This window comes from Mchenga conophoros, linkage group LG6, assembly GCF_057382185.1.
Source record: "Mchenga conophoros isolate Kocher_MC1m ecotype Shallow Benthic linkage group LG6, M_conophoros_male_GT1.1, whole genome shotgun sequence".
NCBI lineage: Eukaryota > Metazoa > Chordata > Actinopteri > Cichliformes > Cichlidae > Mchenga > Mchenga conophoros.
Genome location: NC_140531.1, coordinates 925,069 through 945,167, shown reverse-complemented (window position 1 = coordinate 945,167; position 20,099 = coordinate 925,069). Strand labels below are relative to the sequence as shown.

Here is a 20,099-nt window from a genome sequence, read left to right as displayed (position 1 = left end):
GCTACGCAACATTCTCCAGCCAATCAACAGTAAGCTGTTCAAAGTGCACTTCCATTTATGGGGCGGCGGGCACTTCCTTGTTGGGTTGAAGGCTACAAAACGTGTCCGTCCGCCGTGTGCCTCTGAGAGAAGAAAACAGGCCACAGAGGGCGTAATACGTCTCCGATTACGGCGGGTGTTTGTAAGTGGACGGATCTCCGCTGCGATGGGGGTAGGCATTTAAAACGCATTATTTTTGTGTAATCGTGTTATTTGAAAGTAATGACTAGTTGTATTGAGTGATAGACGGTGGTTATTGTGATAACTGTTAGCACGATTGGCTAGTTCTTATGACTGATTACGCGTTTGTCCACTAGTCGACCTGTTTTGACTATATCAACCAATTAGATGTGAGCTTGTTTTGGAAGTGTGCTGTTATTGGTTGCTTCCCAATTTCTTTATATGTTGATTGGCTGGCCATATCCAATCAGAAATTACAGCTCTTTCGCGTGAGTGGCACAGCTGTAGTCCAATGAAAGGGTCGTGGGCATGAGTGTGAATGGTCCAGTGTCCGTTTGTGGGCGGGGTATAGTGAAAATGGCGGCTGTTCGGAGAAGGAACTAACTTTATTACCATGCTAGGACTAAAGCAAGTAATAGTGCCAGCTTCTTGTTGTTTTTTTAAATGTTGATAGCCGTTCCGGAGTCATGTCGTTTTGTCTCTGTAGGGTAGTGACAGGGCAGCTACGTAAGCTAGAGAGGCTGTTAAAAACCAGATAAAGAAGCTCGAACATTAAACCGTCCTGTCGGATTTTCTAAACGCCAGCGAGTCCGGCTCTGTATGCGACTAAATTGTAAGAAGTCGGTGAATTAGAGGTAGGCAGCGAGCCCTGCCAGGACAGCACAGTGACGGCTCCTGTGGGACCATCGCTGCCCACTGGTGTCTGTAGTGGCACTCCGGACCCGCCTTTGGTTCCATGAATGAAAATGGATGATTCCAAACCGCGCTGCAGCAAAAGACTGGTAAGTGTCGGGCAGATTCCAACACGCTGGTTCTGCTACCTCAGCCTGAGCCCTGTTTTCTGTTACAGCGGGAGACCACTGCAGGATGCAGGGACGCAGAGCAGTCTCAACGCTCAGTGTCTGCCTTCGGTCAAATCACTGCAACTTTATCTCTGAGCTTCAGGTTCACGTGCGTCTTGTGCAGTACCATATCTGACAAAGCTGCATCACAGTATGCGCCGGGTCCGTGAGGGTGAAGCACAGCGGGTGGTATTGTTGGAAGATATGCTGTAGAGCAGGGTGTCAAACTGAAGAGAGCTGTGGGCAACTCCCTCTCAAGTAACTGAGTCCTTTCATTGATCTACCAAATAAACACAGTGGTCCTCTCTCTGGCCAACACATGGCAGTTGCTACCGGGCAGGTGTGGAGTGGTGATAACCAGCACTTTGCTTTCATGTCCAAATTTTTTTCTCAAGTGTGTCTGTTTGTGAGTAAACAGACACGCCTGCTGCTTGCAGTTTTGTGTACCTGCAGACTTACTGTTCATGTTCCTTAGAAGTGTTTTGAAATCGTAGGCAAATTCATATACAGAACTTTGTTATTTACTGTGAAAATGCAGCTAATAAGGAGGTAATTGAGGGAAACTCTATAGTTAACCTTTTAGTACTTGTACATTATACAAAGGAAAATGCTGAATGACTTATAATGACCAACAGCCAAAAGTACTAATGAATCTGTGCCTGAGGCATCAGTTAATGAAGAGTGTGTGTATGTTAGTATGAGGGGTTAGGATAAGATGGCACCCAGCGCCTTTCCCCATCATTTTCAACTCCAGGTTTATTTTCTTTAAAAAGGACCTAATAAGGTAAGAGTCCTGAGGAACATGAAGACTGTGATGGACGCACGTTTCACACGCGGGTTCAGTGTACGTGTGTTATCAGTCTGTACCCCAAGTATCTGTTTGACATCATCAAAATAATGATGCAGGGCCAGGATAAATGTTGCAGCCAGCCAATGACGTCGCCTGAGCTTTCAGTTAGCATTATAAAAGAAGTCAGCAGGTGCTTAAAAAGAGTAACACTAGCAAACCAGCATGAGTGAAATAAGTTGGCTGTTAATTTATGTTGATAACTTGTTTATTAACACTTAGAGCTCGTGGTTTGCTCCAGAAGACTCTGCTATAAACAACTATACATCACAACTGGGGCAGGGCAATATGGCCAAAATACTTATCACCATATATATTTAAACATTTGCGATAACAAAATAACTGACGATATAATTGACACGAGACAAAATACTTTACATCTCAACTTTATTAGTGCAAAAAAAATCAATGTATTTTCACTTAAACAAGCAGCTGTTTGTTTGTTTGTTTGTTTGTATGCACATTAAAGTTGTATAAAAATGTAACAGTGCAAATTCGTTGCTGACAGTTTAACCAATCTGTCAGCAAGACAATCCATCCAGTGGTGCGGCTTCATAGTTCAGCAAAGTCGTACTTTGATAGATTCTTGAGCGCCGTGTTCGGTAATAACGACGGCCCGCTAGCATGCGCTACCAAAAACAGTGCTTTGTTGTGTATCTGATGGACGAAAGCTAAACCAGTTCCACACCACTGAAGCTGCAGCATTTTTACAAACCAGTTCTGGTTCGTTTCATTCAACGATCCACTTTCGCTCTTGTCGTTCTCCGTCGCTGCCATGATTGTTCCTCCATGTGCGTATGTAAACAAAGGCACTGCGCATGCGCGTTTTACCCATATTCTATCGCCATATTTCATTTTCTTATTATTGCCCAACATTACACCGGTATTACCGTGAACGGTACGATATGGCACAGCCCTAATCACAACAATGTGATGATCAGTTGCAGTCTCGATCCTGGACTAACATGATGATGATGATGATCACACATGCCTCTTCCTCCCTTTGCTGGAGTTCACACCTGTGCACGTGAATCCGATTAAGTTCTGTGTGTACTTGTCTCCGTGTGTCGGCCCCGTGGTGCGCTGGTGTCCTCTCGGTGTCTCCTGTGGGAGGCTGCAGCCTCGGGCCCAAAGTCGGATCGTTTTGAGGACAATGAATCTATTAAAGTGCTGATTTTATAGTTCCTGATGCTTCACGATGAAGCCGTTTTCATCTTCTTGGTCAAAAAGAATTGAGGTGGGCCCTAACGTGGACTGTCATTCAAGCCCATTTCATTTATACCCATTCAGTACTCAGTAGCTGCTGTCAGGCCTAGGATACGACAGAGGTGATCCCTGTGAGTGAACACTTGGCAGTGCTGGGAAGCTTCCCCTACAGAACCTAATGCTCATGAACCATAATTAGTTTTCAGATATTTGGCACGAGGCTGTAGAAATGGTTACCTATTATCCTTTTAGCTGCCACTCTGTGAAGCGCCACTTTGGACTTTTTCTTTTGCGGTTGGTTTGATAAGAAGGACTGTCCAGTTTGGGTTAATGTCCATCCAAAGCACTTCAGTCCTCTGTCTTTTACCATCCCTCTTACTCTGTTCTCCTCTCTAGCGTGCTCGTAACCAGCAGCGTTACCATGATGATGGCATCTCAGATGAGGAGATTGATGGGAGGAGGATGTTTGACCTGGAGGAGAAGGTTAACAGTGAGAGGTTCAGCTCTGACCGAGTGCTTCGCATGGATGGAAAAGGTTGGTGTGAACACTGTCTCCATCGTTCTCTCCCAAAGGGAGGGAGTGTGTCCTGGGTTCTGTCCGTCCAGCAGTCCAACAGCCACACCCACATCAACATATTACGTTCAGCGTTTGTGTGACAGTAGACATCAGCTGATTTAACTGGGTCAAGGTCGTATCACATGGTAAAAGCGCTACAGATGACACTACCCATAATTTTTGCCCGTAGCAGCTCACACTAGGGGACCCTGCAGTTGGGCAGAAACGATCCCGTCTGCAGAGTCTGTGCACTGTTAAGCTCTTACCAGGTGCGTTGTTCGGCTCGTCCACATACCTGTTGTTGCAGATTGGTTCGATCCTCGCAATATAAACTAGGCCACTCCCCTTGTCAAATCAAACCAAATGACTTTTATTGTTGTGTGTGTGAGAGAGATGGCTGGACGTGTACAAACACACTGTATTCGTAGGTATAGTGTCTTTGTGTTTCTTATATGGGTTTAAGCTTTGAGTCTTTGCGTCTGAGCTTTATTTTTCAGAGCCTGACGCTTTTTTCTTTGCTTCTTAGAATCTTATAGCGAGGGAATATTTAAATGAAGAAACATGTCTTATAAAGCAGCAGTCGTTGCTGCACTGAGGTGGTGTCACAGAAATTTGAGAGATCGTGCTTGAAGAGTGAGATATGCCAGTTTATTAGGATGCCACACAAAGATGTGCTTTCAGGACCCTGGACAGTGCACACGGTGTTCACTGTGATGTCATGAGCTGTGCTCATACATGTGACTGTAAAAGGTCAGCTGCATGCACTCTGACATCACCTCCCCGTGAAATCTGCAAATCCCAAGAAACCTAACACACCAGTCACAGAGCGTAGAAATAAACTCGTGTCAATCTGGCGTTTGTGGAGGTTTTATCTGGTGGAAGGATGGAAGCTGGCCTAATATAAGAAACAACAGTACTGTCCTAATTATCCATAGGACAGTACTTCTTGTCCTATGGATTATAGTCCTGTGTTGAATGACGCTTGTATATTTCTCTGCAGACTTTACATACGCATTCATTCAGAGAGGTGGTCTGAGGGACCCCGTCGTTTTTGAGAAGCCTGATGGACTGGGAATCAAGTAGGCCCCTGTGTAACTTCAGTGTTATTAAATACGTCTATAAACTGAGCTGATGTAATGATGTTGTGTCCTCTGGTTCTGCAGGATGCCAGATCCTGACTTCAGCGTCAATGACGTCAAGATGTTTGTCGGTAAGGCTCGTTCAGTTACACACTGCTACTAAGCATCAGCTTCAGTCCTGGCTTTGCCTCGCTGTACAAACGCAGTGATTTAGGTAATAAATGCTGTAATTACACACTTATTTAAAATACGGGGTTTTCTATTAAAAACAAAGAAGAAATTGAACCTAATTGTTGAAAATAACTGTCAGTGATACTAATTAGAGGTGATTTCTAACTGAATCATGTCCATAGGTGTACAGGTAGCTTCAGATTAGCACAAACTGAATTTTATTCATATAGAGCCATTTCAGCCAATGAGCCTGTATGTGAAACACTCACTGCTGATCAACTTAAGGACAAAATGATAAATAAAGTCATTACTTTGAACGTTGTCTTGATGCTCCTCACTCAGTGAGGTTTCTGGAGAAGCTCGACATCCGCCCAGCTGTTGTGAGCAGCCTCTTGTGTCACGCTGTGTCTAACAGAAGGCTCCCCTCTCAGGTAGCAGACGCATGATAGATGTGATGGATGTGAGCACTCAGAAGGGGACCGAGATGTCCATGGCCCAGTGGACACGTTACTATGAGACCCCCCCGTGTCAGAGAGAGAAGCTCTATAATGTTATCAGCCTGGAGTTCAGCCACACCAAACTGGAGAACTGGGTCAAGAGGCCTGCCACAGTATGTACCTGCAGGCCTGTTTGACTGGAACTGCTGACAGGAAATAAAAACCTTTAAAGTGATTTTAATCTGTTTGTTTTTTCTCACTGTTTGTATTTTGTCTCACGTTTGCACGTGTAGGTCGATCTGATCGACTGGGTGGACAACATGTGGCCTCGGCATCTGAAAGAGAGACAGAGAGACTCGACTAACTCTATCAATGACATGCAGTACCCCAAAGTACAGAAGTAAGTGTCCTGCTGTAGGCAAGTGTAGCGGCAGGATGTGAGCCGTGATGACGATGATGTCTCCATAGGTACTGTCTGATGAGTGTTGAGGGCTGCTACACAGACTTCCACATCGACTTCGGTGGGACTTCAGTATGGTACCACATACTGAGAGGGAGCAAGGTGAGGCCACGAGGGGCCGGCTAAGAGACGATCTCTTTCCCGTTACAGCTTCGGGTCAACGCATAAGTCCTGTCAAGTATAAAGAACAGGCTAGAAGGGGAGGGGCCTCCTGAAAGTGTCTTGTTTTGTCCCACAGCAGAGCACAGTGAATTACACTTTTGTTTGCAGGTGTTTTGGCTGATTCCTCCGACTCCTCAGAACCTGGAGCTCTATGAGAACTGGGTACTGTCAGGGAAACAAGGAGATGTGTTCTTGGGAGACAGAGCGTCTGACTGCCAAAGGGTTGAACTGAAGCGGGGCTGCACCTTCATCATACCCTCAGGTACACACTGACGTGCACTCACTACCTGCAGAAGCAGTCCTGTGGTATTATAATCACTGTGTGCTACAGGTTGGATTCATGCCGTTTACACCCCGGTGGACTCGATGGTCTTTGGAGGAAACTTCTTGCACAGCTTTAACATCCCCATGCAGCTCAACATCTGTAGCATAGAGGACAGAACGCGGGTAGGTGAGCAGGCTCTGCATGAGCTGCTGAATGAACGTGAATAGACTTTAATCTTTTTACCTCCTGCAGGTTCCAGCGAAGTTTCGTTACCCCTTCTACTATGAGATGTGCTGGTACGTGCTGGAACGCTACGTCTTCAGCCTGACGAAGACCTCCTACCTCACCCCAGAGTTTCAGAAACACTCCCTGGGCATTGGTATGTACACAGCCCGCAGTCACTGCCCACTGGGGGACACACATGCGTGTTGTGTGGGCCATACTGGTCAGTTCTGAGTATTTCTTATTTCCTTCATGAAGGTCTGAAGAATCTGTGTGGCTCAGATCCAGTCAGTGAGCAGCTGAAGACTGAGGGGGAGGGTGTTGGCAGTGAGGAAGACTCTGAGAAGCTTCCACTTAAGGTCCACCTGACCCCCCTTGAACTGGAGGGACTCTGGAACCTGCTGGGTAAACTGGAAGCTCTGCCCTCTAACAAGAAGTGTGTCCCAGCAGGGATACACAACGCCCCGGCGCTCATCACACACATCAAGGTATCGCTCGTCTGTATGTCGTCGTGGAACTCCATGTGAGCCTCGCGGTTCTTTCTGTCACGCTCATGTCTCTGCTGTCCTGCAGGCACTACTGAAGGAGCACGCTAATGACAATCCCAGCATGTCGTACACAGGACGGCCCATCGTCAGGTGGCCGAAGAGGGTAAGCGGTCTTTATTCACCAACAGACTGCACACTTGTCATGGTAACCCTGCCTCTGGTCCGTGGAGCACTCCGTCTGTGCAGAGAGAGACTGAGTCACATGAAGGAGGTTTATGATCCTGTCCACAGTCCTGTGAAGTACGCCTCGTGACTCGGTAGTTTTTAAACCTTTAACACACATAACAGTTTCTGTGTGTGCTGTTCATTTAACTCTGCGTTACAGACACTGATTGCAGATCCTCAGCTCTGCACTCTGAGCTGTTTGTGCCGACTGTGGTCATAATACACGGCACCAAGTTTGGACACGTGCTAACACGTCCACTCTGGTCTCGTCTGTCCAGCAGAGCTAACCGTGCGTGCGCACAAAGATGTGTGTCAATCGAGCGTCCAGATGTTTGTTCGGACATTACGAGCAGTCGTAAAAGTCCCTGTGACCAGCCGTGCAAACGGACCACAACAACAACAAATTATTTATATAACAATAACATGCACATAAAGCCAATATTCAGCTCTTATTTTTTTTTTTTTCTTTCCCCCATCTGTTTTCTTATGCTTCACGGGGGGGGGTCACCCGGGTCACCCGGAGGTAAATGTGTTTCCTTATACAGCCAAACTGGGACTGGGTAGGATGACTACCAGATGTTTAGTCGTTCGCACACTTGTTCTGTCCTGACCTTTAGCGATTGATGGTGCATAAGCTCTGATAAGAAGAGAAGCAGCAGGGAGGAGGGAAACGGGAAGGCCTCAGAGGAGGTTCATGGATGTAGTGAAGGAGGACATGCAGGGGGTGCTGGGACAGGGTGAGATAGGGGCTGATGGTCCGCTGTGGCGGCTTCTGAAGGCAGCATGTATACTTCCTGTGTCATCGTACCAGCTTCCACTGCTAATGTCCGTCCCAGTGTGCTGGACTGCTGGTAACTGACTTTGAACAATCCATCAAGTCCAAGTGATCAAAGTCATTTTCTAGTGTAAATAATTAACCCTCATTCAAATTCAAATTCAAATTCAAATTTTATTTGTCACGTACACAGTCATACACAGTACGATATGTAGTGAAACGCTTGGACAACTGCTCGTGACCTAAAGAAAACAAAAAAGGAAAAGGCTATGAATAAGATAGGAAATAAATATGAAAAATTAAAAAGGGTAAATTTAACTAGGAAGGAATAAAATATAAATTAAGGTTAAAAATGAAATAACTGTACAACACAAATTAGAATGAAGGGTAAATTTAACTGGGAAGAATAAGATAAAATATATAAATTAAAGTTGAAAATAAAATAACTGTACAACAAAATACACAATATAGAACTATATAAGAATGTATGAAGAAATATAAATAAATATATACACAATAACAGCAGCTGTACAAGTATTAACCGGAAATGAAGAATATAGTGACCAGTGTTGTGCAAAACCAAAGTCCAGAAAGTCCAGTGTGTGTGTAAGAACCATATGTGTGGGTCAGTACTGTGTGGTGGTGTGATTGAGAGACCGTATCGCCTGCGGGAAGAAGCTCCTCCTCAGTCTCTCTGTGTTGGTCTTCAGGGAGCGGAATCGCTTTCCTGACCTCAACAGAGAGAACAGTCTGTTGTTGGGATGGCTGAGGTCCTTCACCATCTTCCTGGCCTTGGTCCAGCACCGCCTGCTGTAGACTGAGTGCAGGTCAGGGAGCTCGGAGCGGATGGTGCGCTCAGCTGACCGCACAACCCTCTGTAGAGCTTGTCTGTCCCTCATAATGTCCTCCTGATTTCCACACAGCTGTGGTCCTCAGGGGACAACAATGTCCCCATCTGGTTTGACTGATGCATAATTAATATGAAGTTTGTTTTTCCCACACTTTTAATTAAAACTTAATTCAAACACAATTCCTTTTATTCCATTTCAAATGTAAGTCTGATAAAAACCTCATAAAAATGAATTTTTTCTGTTTTCGGGTACAAAATAAATTAAATCATCAGAAATCGTGAGGATCGTTTCACAACCAGAGTCGGCTGCTTTAACAGATGATCACAGACGGGTTTATGTCAAAGTTAATTTAGAAAGCTGTTTTTAAACTACAAGTTTTTTACTGGCAGCACATAATCACATCTGTTGTCCTCTGGGCTCAAAAATGACCCCGTTTGCTTTGAAGCAACAAGTATAAAATATCATCCATCTCTGTGTTTCAAGGTTTTATTCAACTTTATTCCAACTCATTGCCTGACAGTTTTCTATATTTTGGCATGGTAGGAGGGCATGAGTCTGAGTGAAGGCAAACTTTCATGAGGACAAAGGCGTGTCCATATTTGACCCAAGTGCAGGAGGAAGCTCAGGTTTATTCCTCTGCACTGGTCCCATCATGGACAGCATTCTTTCTGCAGTTGCAGGCCAAGGGGCATATACAGTAAACAAGCTGTTACAGGTGATTGTTTTCTTTTGGAAACCTGCAATGTTAGGGACAACTCGTGTCCTGACTGCAGGACAGACGGTTTGCCATCGCACACGAGCATGTTCCATGTACAGCTGGACCTGCATCACATGCTGCCCGTGTTTTTGTCTCAAAGTTCCCTGGTTTACTTGGATGTTCTGTTGGAGGGGACAGAGTCCTCTGAAGGGGACTTGGTGCTCATACAGTCACATCAGTACCAGGATCTTACATCACAGCAGGAGGAACACCCACTTGTGTTTCAAGTCAAGTCAACACCAACACACATCATACACCTCAAATGGGAGCACGTTTGTGTCATGAACGACGATCATCTATTGTGTCTTTATCAAGAAATGATGTCCTTTTTGTGCTTCTATGATTAATCTTGTGTCAGCATGAAAACTTCTCTACCAGACTCAGGATGTCATAAACTGGCCGTAGCGACTCTACTGGATGCACGGCAGTAAGAATCAACACACCCACATATGCCTACAGCTGCATTCGGTCCATTTTTCTTCCTCTCTTGTTGTCCCTCCTTGTTCATCATTGAGTTGGCTGTAGAGCAGGTCATCTGCTAATTGGATGGTTGTTGGTTCAATCTCTGTGTGCTCTAGTCTGGAGTTCTTACCAAGGTGTCCTTGGGCAAGTTACTGAACCCCAACTTGGTCTCTGATGCATCCATTGGCATGTGAACGTTAAAAAGCAGAATACAAGCAGAATACACTGTGTATAATGCTTTCAGTACTCGAGTAGAAAAGCCACTGAAGGAGTATGGGACCTGGCACATGTGCTTGGACTGTGGTAGATCATCTTTCTCTGAGGCACATGAGAGAGTCAGGCATCGTCTGTCACTGGGAAGGTTAGAAGACCAGATCAGTGTTTCCTCACGTTACTGCAAATATTCCTCTGTCTCAGCTGATTCCTCTTTCCTGCTTGATTCTTTGTCTTCATCATAATTGAAATGGATGATGTGTAGTCCTCTGACACATCTTCTATTTCAGTTTCACATTCTGAAAATTCAAGAAACTTCAAGAAGCCCAGTCACTTTCTCTCCAAGCTCCTCAGACTACCATGTCCTGGATGCCTGAGAACCTACTTGAACATAGTTCAGATTCTTCATCACTTTTCTTCACTTCATAGCCTTCTTCCACTTCTGCAGGTGGCTGATGTGCTTTTTCAGAGAAAGGGTAGCATGTGCTCTAAATATTGACAATATTTTCTATATCTTCTAACCCTGGATCTTCCTGAACAGTGATTCTTCCTCCTCATTATATTAAAGACAATATGTGCTTTGTCCTACTGGTCATTGCTTTGCACAACATGGTTTAAAAAAGTAGCTCACAGGCCTCCAGAGCAGTGGAGGCCTGTGAGCTACTTTGTGTGTATGTATTATTGTAGGGTCGACCTTACAATATGAAGCACCTTGATGTGACTGTTGTTGTGATTTGTCGCTGTGTAAATAAAACTTAATTGAATGTTGTTGTGGTTGTTGTGACCTTTGCTTGAGCCCACACATCAGTGATCCAAGATCAAAGGTGTTTGAAAGCAGTAGGTTGTTTGCAACACCTTGTACTTTGGGGACTTTTGTCCTCGAGGACCACAGGTGTTATAAAAACCCCATAAATAAATGAAATTACTTAAAACTTATTCCAGTCATGCATAGCACAGTAATGAATAACTTCTGTTACACATTTTTGATAGCAAAAGATTTCTTTAGAAGACAAATGTCCCAAGGACAACACATTAAAGTGTTTTTCTCTTATGCTTCCAGCCATCATGGTACCAACCTCCTCCCCCTCCCCCACCACCACCTCGCCCTAAACTGTCCTCCACTCCCATCACTCCACGACCTCAAAAACCAGCGTCTTCCATGTCCGTGTTGAGACGGCGCAGGGTCAGGTAAGGAAGTCGTACCTGTGTCAAACCTTTTGTTCAGTTCATATAAAAACACGATGCAGTTTTTCTTCATATTTAAGACAACATACCAAATGTTTTAACTATTTACAGTGCAGTGAAATGATTTTCATGTTTGGATTTCATTATGTGCCACAGCCCCGTGCTTCGTTTTAAGCCATCCTGTTCTGTCCTTGTGTGTGTGCGCGCAGGTGTAAACGCTGTGAAGCCTGTATGAGACCTGAGTGTGGAGACTGCAACTTCTGCAGAGACATGAAGAAGTTTGGAGGCCCAGGGAAGTTAAAGCAGACCTGTGTCCTACGACAGTGTCTCTCTGTTAGTAACTCGGTCCTTGTTTTTATTAGTCATTGTCTTTGTAATTAGCAACATGTATGCGTGTGTGAGATACTTGACGACCCGTCTCTTCCAGCCGGGCCTGCCTCTGTCTGCGGTGTGTGAGATCTGCAAAGAGCCCAATCAGGAGGAGACCGGAGACCCCTCCCTCACTCTGATGGAATGCTCCAACTGTGCCCAGATCGTCCACCCTGCCTGCCTCACAGTACGACACACGGAGCATATAGCAACTCAGTGGGATGTGCTCGTCTTGTTGTTGACAGTTCAGCGCTCGTAGCCTCGCTACATCTTAAATAGAAGCTGGATCCTTAGTAACTATGACCGTAACTTCGTAACTTAGTAACTATGACAGCATGTCTGAAGGCACAAACATGAAGGTTCCAGGTTGTATTGAGGCTACGTCCACACGTACACGGGTATTTTTGAAAACGGAGATTTTCCGTTTTCAAAAATACCCGTGGACGTGTGGACGTAGCCTTAGATTGTGACTCAACTGTGTCTTTCTTCTCATCAGTCCTGTGTGCTAGCATGAGTAACTGTCTGCATGTTTGTCTGCAGGTTCAGGGGGAAGGCGTGGTGAATAAAGACCTCCCGAGCTGCTGGGAGTGCCCGAAGTGTGTGCAGGGCATCACTGATCCAGAGGTACACAATGCATTAATTAGCCACTGTTACAGCCTGGGCGCGCGCGCGCACACACACACACACACACACACACACACACACACACACACACAGTGTGACAGATCTAATGGGCTTATGTCTCCTGTTTGTTTTTCATTATTATTATTTATTTTTGACTTTGATTTAATTCCGTCACAGTCATCAGGCAGTGATGAATCGCTGGCTGCTGGCCACCAACAGCGTATCCGTCCCCACGGCCCCCTGGTCCTCAGGCTGGGTCCGGGGCCCTCACCTAGCGTAGGGGGTCCTGTGGGCCCCCATCAGGACGGGGAGGTTGTCCGCTGTGGTTTCTTCCCTGCTCCTTCTCTTCCTTCCTGCTCTTCCTCCTCAGCGTCACTTCTCTTGGTGGCGGCCCCTCTGCCTTCTCAGCCAATCAGCTCGAGACTGGTGAGAGGTGCCGCCTGTTTGTGCATAAATCCACCCGTCTGTCGCTTACATCACTCCTTTTTCTTTGCCATCTTTTTTTTTTCTTTCTTAAGAGAAGAGACACAAAGCTTGGTCTAAAGGATGTCAGCGAGTCAGTGCCCCGGGCTTAGTGTCCGTGCTGGGACGCAGTGAGGGTCTCATCCTGACTCCAGCTGTAAAGCAGCAAATATCCGTTTATGGCTGCACACATATGTTATACTGAGGGTCTGTATAATTAGCCTGTGACACACTGAGGTGTTTTATATAAATACAAACGTGGTTGTTGGTGTTCTGTGGACCTGCTGAATCAGCACTGACTGACGTTCTGTGAACAGGAAATGGATATTTTGAACCATTTCCTGCGAGCGTGCTAATCATTCTGCTGCTCCCAGCATCGGAGAGCAGTAAACAAACACGAGTACCCTCTGCATCGTCTCATTGCGCTTGTGTTCAGTGACAAATGGCCTTTCTCTGAAGCTAGATAGGTACTGAGTCAAAAATGAGTGTCTGATCGTCAGCGCTAATTCTGTGGTTGTGGTGGAGGTCGCTCTCAGCTCGATAAATGCCGACTGTGACAGGATTTCATGTACATGTCTGATGGTGTGCACACCGTGAGCACTGATTGGTCCATGTAAAAGCATGCTGATGTGTGGACGGGTTTGTAAGGGATTAAAAAAACCATGTTTGTGTTGTTCCAGTGTTTGATCGAGATTTTGAGTTGAGCTGTTGGTCGTTTCTACTCTGAAAGAATCCATTTTGTCTTTGCAGCAGCCTAAAGGTGACCGAGGTGACAGCCTTCCACTGGTGAGTGTTCCTCAGATCCCTCCTCTAAGATCATTTGTTATGTCTCCCATCACTTTGATTATTCCTCCCACGCTGTCCAGAAAAGGAAGTCCTCCTCTCTGCTTGACGCTCGTATGGCTAAGATCTACAGACGCCAGCGCCACAGCCGCGATGGAGAAGACTCCGTCAGTGACGATGACGATGAAGGTTTGTGGCTGTTAAAATCTGTTTTCATCGATTCAGTTAGCGACAGCATCAAGAAAACAAGAGTTGATTCTTTGTTCTTCCACGTGCAGCCTCTCAGAGAAGAAAGATGGCACTTCACGCTCGGGGTGGGACTCACTCTTCCAAGAGGGCCTTTGGCGCTAACAGGAGAGGCCTGCTGAGAGGAGGCTCGGCCCACAGAGGCAGCAGAGCCGGGCTCGTGAGTCCGGGATCATCTTCTGTCCTCAAGCTCAAGCGAGGGGTTGGCATGAGGGACGCTGGACGCCGAGGACGAGGGGTCAGGTTGCGCGGAGGTTCCAGAATGCAGCGAAGAGGAGATGAGTCTGACGAATCTGACGAGGACGACGATGACGACGAGGATGATGACGACGACGACGAGGACGACGATGATGATGAAGAGGATGAGGAAGAGGAGGACAGCGAGGACGGAGATAAAGAACAGCATCGTCGACACAGGAGACGGCGCAGGACCGATGATGATGAGGATGAAGACGTAGACAGCGAGGGGCAGTTTGACCCTGAAGAGGAGGAGATGGACACTCTGGAGGATGATGAGGAGGAAGAGGTGGAGGAGGAAGGCCGCTGGGATTCGGACCCAGAACCTCCGGTCCTGCTGGTGTCTGATCTGAGCGATGACCTGCTGAGTGGCTCCTACCTGACGGTGACTCTACAGCGCCCCAACAAGGCCAAGAGACAGTGTGGTAAGAAACCAGCACAGCAGCTTAGGATTGGCTCACATCTGCAGGCGCAGCATGAGTAACAGAAGGCTCTTTTCATGCCTCAGGCTCCATAGTTCCAAAGCTGGAAGCAGCCATGGGCCCGAGGACTGCTGCAGGGCAGCAGGGCTTTATTCAGAGAAAGGGCGCTCTGTCCAAACCTGCACGGCTCAGGTGCACAGACCCCGCGGCTGACAGCATAACCCCACGAGGACCCGGCAGGTAGACTTTAGCACATATTGAGCTTTCGTGTCACGTGTTGGTGTTCCATCCATGATTCAATGATGTCCGATACCTCTGAGCAGTCCTGGGACAGTCAGCTGCTGTGCTCATGTGGCAGAGCAGGCTGGCGGTTCCACCAAATAACCTTGGGCAGGATACTAACCCCATGTTGCTCTCTGATGCATCCATCAGAGTGTGAACGTGTGTGAATGTTAGGCAGTTAGAATGAGTGCTTGTGTGAATGGGTGTATAAAGCGCTGTATAAGAACCGGTCCATTCACCATGATTGGGCTGTCTGCTGCTGGCCAGCTCTGCACAGTCCACTGTTTAAAATATTAAACGACAGTCACTGGATAAAAGCACAGAAAAGAGGCCAGAGTGGAGATCTTATTGGGGATGAGGCTGTTTGGATGTATGGTGAACATTAGATGACCAGACTCGGTCCATAACGGAGTGACTCAGCTTTTTCCTGCCCGTGTCAAATGTGCGTGATTGTATCGCACATAAGAACTACGCTGTGCTGTGTCGTCATAGGCCTCGCCTGCGTGGTAGCCGTGGTGAGAGAGGCGCTCGAACTCGCTCCGCGTCTTCTTCAGAGGAAGAGGAAGCTGCTGCTCACCCTGCGTCCTCCACCCTGTCTTCTCCATCGTTGCCGTCTCTGCTCTCCTTTAAGGATGTGGGCAATGAGAGAGGCGGGGAGAAGGAGGTCTGGGTGTCTGTGTTCAGATACTTGAACAGAGCTGAGCTGCTGGCCTGCATGACTGTCTGTAAGGCCTGGTACAAGTGGTACGTTACCCTCGCGTCACCTTGTTCTGTACATGCAAAGCTCCGCGCTGCTTATGAAACGACCACCGCTTCCTCCCCTATGCAGGAGCTGTGACAAACGTCTGTGGAGCCACTTGGATGTGAGTCGGTGCAGCCCGCTCAGCAATCAGGCCCTCGCAGGCATTGTCAAACGACAGCCCACCTCTCTGGACCTTTCCTGGACGCCCATGGCCAAGAGACAGCTGAACTGCCTGCTAACGAGACTCCCAGGTACGAACGCGCGGCGTCCCAAAGCGAATGTCTCCTGTCCTGGAGAGTCTTACTAAACCTTTGTTTGTGTTCAGGTCTGAGAGAGCTGAGTGTGACTGGTCTGCCCTGGTCCTGTCTGTCGGCAATGGTTTCTCCCACTCTGCCCCATCTACGGCTGCTAGACCTGCGCTGGTGCGACGGCGTCACAGACGCCCAGATTAAAGAGATCGTCACGCTGCCTGGTCAGTGGCACGGTGGGCTCAGTGAGCTGTGTTTCACCCCACTCCTCCTCCAAGCACTGGGAGGGGCTGCACCGCCACTGCTTGAAGTTCAGTGGCCGCACTGCCGAGCAGCTCGGGACATGTTCTTTAGTGTGATTGTGATCAGCTGAAAGCTTGTGATTGGGTTTGTTTCATCAAGCACAAAATGTTTCCAGGTGTAACCAGCAGAGATCTAAAGAAGCACAGAAACCTTCCTCCAGACACATGTGACCAAATCAAAAGTAGTAGTAGTACACCTGTACAGCTCGTGGGATACTGTGTGATCAGAATACAAGCCAGAGTCTGCTGTGTGTGTGTGTGTGTGCGCGCAGGTTTGGAGTCATCCCGCAGCAGACTGAGGAACATGGTGACGCTCCGCCTGTCCGGTCTGGACATCACTGAGTCCACTCTGAGGCTCCTGCAGCGCCACATGCCGCAGCTGGAGAGGCTGGACCTGGCTCACTGCAAGGATTTAACAGACTCCTCGGTCGCCCTGTTGGCAGCAGCTGGGACTCACACACGCAATAACCTCACCGAGCTCACGCTGGCAGGTTTGAACAAACACACTGATCACTGTTGGCTTTTTCACACACCCGAGTATAGGAAGGCTGCTGTTCCATTGGCAGACCCTCATCCCTTTGATTCCTGCAGGAAACAACTTCTGTTGGCCACTAATGATGACACGTGGTCGTTCATAGCTGCTCTTCTTTCTTGATCCAAAGCCTGAAAATCATATGAAGACATTAAATGTGTGTCTGTGTGTGTTTGAAGGCTGCAATGAGCTGACCGATGGCTGCCTGTCCTATCTGAAGCGCCTCTCCTCTCTGACCCTGCTCGACCTCAGAGGCTGTAAAGGCGTCAGCAGACGAGCCTGCGACGCCTTCATCTCCGACCTGTTCCACGTAGCTGTCTACTGCATGATGGAGGAGAAACTCATCCAGCGCCTGGATTAACATGAGCACACACTAAACACAAACATTTTATTTATGATCACACAAGCTGCCGACGTTGGACTGAAGCATTAAAGCTGCCAAAAAGGCTGCCTTCAAGTCCCCGTGTCGTCTGATGTCATTGTTCAAGCATTTCTGTTAGTCTGGTCTACAAGAAACACTTGTACGCTTGAAACGTGTTATCTGCAAATGCTGCCAAACTATCACCAGGAGATCAGATTGTTCCCTGAATCTCGAGTTACTGCCTGAATACGAAGCTCTGTTACGTTTGCGTTTCCTTCATGTCTAAAATGTTCACCTAACGTAGAACCCCCGTTTTTGTTCAGGGGACTTGGGAAGTTAAAGTCTTGGTGGTCAGTGTTTTGCTCTTCTGCGTCTTAACACTGATTGCCTGTGTACATATGTTGTTTGTTTCATATATGACAGTGTAGCATATAAAACTTTAAGAGTCCATGTTTCTGTGCCCATTTGTTAAGCACTGTGTTTACAGATGTGTCGAAACAGCCGGTGTATCTGATGAATTGTGCCCCACATGGAAACATTGTATCAGGGAGCTGCAGCGTGGCCACCAGCTCAGCGCCTCCAGCAGGCACCCACATATGCACTCACACTGCTTCATATCTGATTAGTTGGGCTGTTTTCTGAGTTTGCAGTGTGTCAAGACTACTGCAGGTTCAAAGGGTGAGGTGTTCTGATAACAGACTTTCCAAGAACTATCCGTCAGTCTTCATCCTCCTATCCAGCACTAGAAGTCCAGACCTCCGTCTTATCCAGGTGAACATCAATGAGTTCCCAGGCCAGCTGAGAACTCTCCAGCATGTTCTCGGTCTACCACAGGGCCTCCCCGAGTAGGACACGCCCGGCAACAGGTTAGGCTTTAGAGGATTAAAGATGGGAACCGTCCCAGTCTGCTAATCCAGAGAGATCCATGCAATGTTGCACTGGGGTGTCAGCCCATCCAGGGCCCACACACTCCTGTCAGCACCAACTTACTCAATGTCTTCTCTTATATAGTGGTTTTCTACTCTGCTTCATGCAACACACGTGCACCTTTACTACCTTCACTTGCTTTCTATCAAACAAGAGCAGCTGGTGATTGAACCACCAACCTTCTGATTAGTACCTGCCATTAGCCATCACATCTCAAGTCTGCAACACCCACTCCCCTGCACGCTATCCCCTCCTGAATCAGCGGACAGTCTGCCAGACTACCTTGATAACAAAGAGTGCTAAATGAATGTTTGGTTACCTGTAAAGCTCTTTGAGTTGTCAGCACTTTATTGACACCATGAAGGAAAGGTACAAAGAGATTATGAAAAGTGACACTTTTCACATAAAACTAATGTAAAGTAGCTTTACAATTCAATTTTATTTACACAGCGCCAAATCACAAAAACAGTCGCCTCAAGGCGCTTTATATTGTACAGTAGATTGTAGAATAATAGATTCAGAGAAAACCCAACAATATTTTGACCCCCTATGAGCAGGCACTTTGGCGACAGTGGGAAGGAAAAACTCCCTTTTAACAGGAAGAAACCTCCGGCAGAACCAGGCTCAGGGAGGGGCGGGGCCATCTGCTGCGACCGGTTGGGGTGAGAGAAGGAAGACAGGATAAAGACATGCTGTGGAAGAGAGACAGAGGTTAATAACAGATATGATTCAATGCAGAGAGGTCTGTTAACACATAGTGAGTGAGAAAGGTGACTGGAAAAGGAAACACCCAGTGTATTATGGGAATTTGAGGACTTAGTTTTCACAGGAGCTACAGTATCCAGAGTCGTACGTAGTGAGGAGGTAAAATTATTAATAAGATGATCGACCTCTGTTGGAGCAGCGTTCAGATAGCTGCTCTGTGTTGGTACAGGGCATTGAAGATGATAACAGTGGGTGGATTATATTCTTAAACAATAGCTGTGTCCAAATTCATGGGCTGCATCCTCCTGAGGACCCGGCCTTCGCGGGGTAGGCCGGAAAGTAAACGGCCGTGAAATTGGATGGTCTCGCCTTCTGATTAGCGTCACCGCTGTCTCGGTGGAGTTTAATAAACTCAGCCGTCTGCTCCTTGCTATCTAAAATATTACAGGACACTGGCATAAATTCTCGACCGTCTCATACTTCTGTTTAATCAGTTTTCTGTTTGACGTTTAGTCAGCTGTGTGAAAACCAAGGAGGAACCCACCCGGGGATCAATAAAGTTTTATTTTGTCTAATCTAATAACTTTAATCTCAGCCAAACCGATTTACTCACGAACAAACAAAACACTGAAAAAAGACAAACAATAACATTTTTAGGTTGTCTAAGTGACTTATATATCACGTTTAACCCGAGCAGGGAAAGTCCGCGGTAATCTGAACATGATGTGCCGGGAGTTGTGCCGTTCTCTGCGGCTCTAGTGATGCTCGAGCTCTCAGCTAGCTATCGAGCTGGTGGGTAACAGACGTCTCCGAAAATGTCGAAGCACTTTTGCAAATGTCTTGATAAACTGAGCAGATATTAGAAGTTTACACACCCACATCGCCTGAAAATATGTTTAAAATTTATTTTGGGACCCAGAAAGATTAGTATGAGTAATTTTAAAACTTAGTAGCGGCCGCCATTGCCAGAAACTGGAGTTTGGCTGGGCCGCGCTATGAATTCTGGGATATGGTGGGCCACGAAGGACACACCCGACCCATCCTTCAAATTCGGGGAAAAGGAGGACGCATTTGTCGGCTGCATTCGGAGGAGTCTACGAATTTGGACAGGCTTCGGCGCGTCGCTGTGATGTAATCGGTCTACAAATGTGGCCTCAGGAGGATGCAGCCCATGAATTTGGACACAGCTTTAGTTACAGCACTTTCAGAGAGACATCTGTGATAAAGTCTACTCTCCACTGCTGTGTAATCAATTATTGTAAATGTAAATGTTATCAGGAAATGATCAGACAGGAAAGGGTTTTCAGAAATATAAGTCAGATCATGCATCAGTACATTTCCATATTTTTATATCTATAAAAAGAAAGCTGACACTTGTGAGACTTTATCAAAGGTGTGAGCGTCACAGCAGAGGCCTTTGTGTCAAAGTAGCTGA

General features: G+C 46.8%; 1 protein-coding gene across 4 annotated transcripts; it reads left to right on the top strand.

The window, feature by feature from the left end:
* Positions 1–53: 53 nt before the first annotated feature.
* kdm2aa (lysine (K)-specific demethylase 2Aa) lies at positions 54–17,478 on the top strand. 4 transcript variants are annotated; one of them, XM_085275758.1, is made up of 26 exons: positions 315–1,001; positions 3,511–3,649; positions 4,671–4,749; positions 4,834–4,880; positions 5,352–5,530; positions 5,651–5,757; positions 5,826–5,919; positions 6,088–6,241; positions 6,311–6,426; positions 6,497–6,623; positions 6,725–6,954; positions 7,040–7,117; positions 11,298–11,425; positions 11,632–11,755; positions 11,850–11,978; positions 12,332–12,415; positions 12,593–12,841; positions 13,631–13,663; positions 13,744–13,849; positions 13,939–14,568; positions 14,652–14,805; positions 15,340–15,591; positions 15,677–15,840; positions 15,915–16,061; positions 16,412–16,630; positions 16,851–17,478. In XM_085275758.1, the coding sequence occupies exons 1-26, from the start codon at positions 960–962 to the stop codon at positions 17,030–17,032; spliced, it is 3,993 nt and encodes a 1,330-aa protein (XP_085131884.1). In that variant the 5' UTR covers positions 315–959; the 3' UTR covers positions 17,033–17,478. The 4 variants fall into 4 exon arrangements, with proteins under 4 accessions (XP_085131882.1, XP_085131884.1, XP_085131881.1 ...); XM_085275756.1 differs by lacking the exons at positions 315–1,001; positions 12,593–12,841 and adding an exon at positions 54–211 and having other exon boundaries at positions 13,628–13,663; XM_085275755.1 differs by lacking the exon at positions 12,593–12,841 and having other exon boundaries at positions 324–1,001; positions 13,628–13,663.
* The last annotated feature ends 2,621 nt before the right edge of the window (positions 17,479–20,099 follow it).

Bases quoted from the DNA above. Each gene is read 5' to 3' on its own strand.
- kdm2aa (XM_085275758.1), top strand. From the start codon at position 960: ATGAAAATGGATGATTCCAAACCGCGCTGCAGCAAAAGACTG. The intron at 6,242-6,310 runs GTACACACTGAC...TGTGTGCTACAG, and splicing joins CACCTTCATCATACCCTCAG to GTTGGATTCATGCCGTTTAC. The intron at 11,979-12,331 runs GTACGACACACG...GTTTGTCTGCAG, and splicing joins TCCACCCTGCCTGCCTCACA to GTTCAGGGGGAAGGCGTGGT.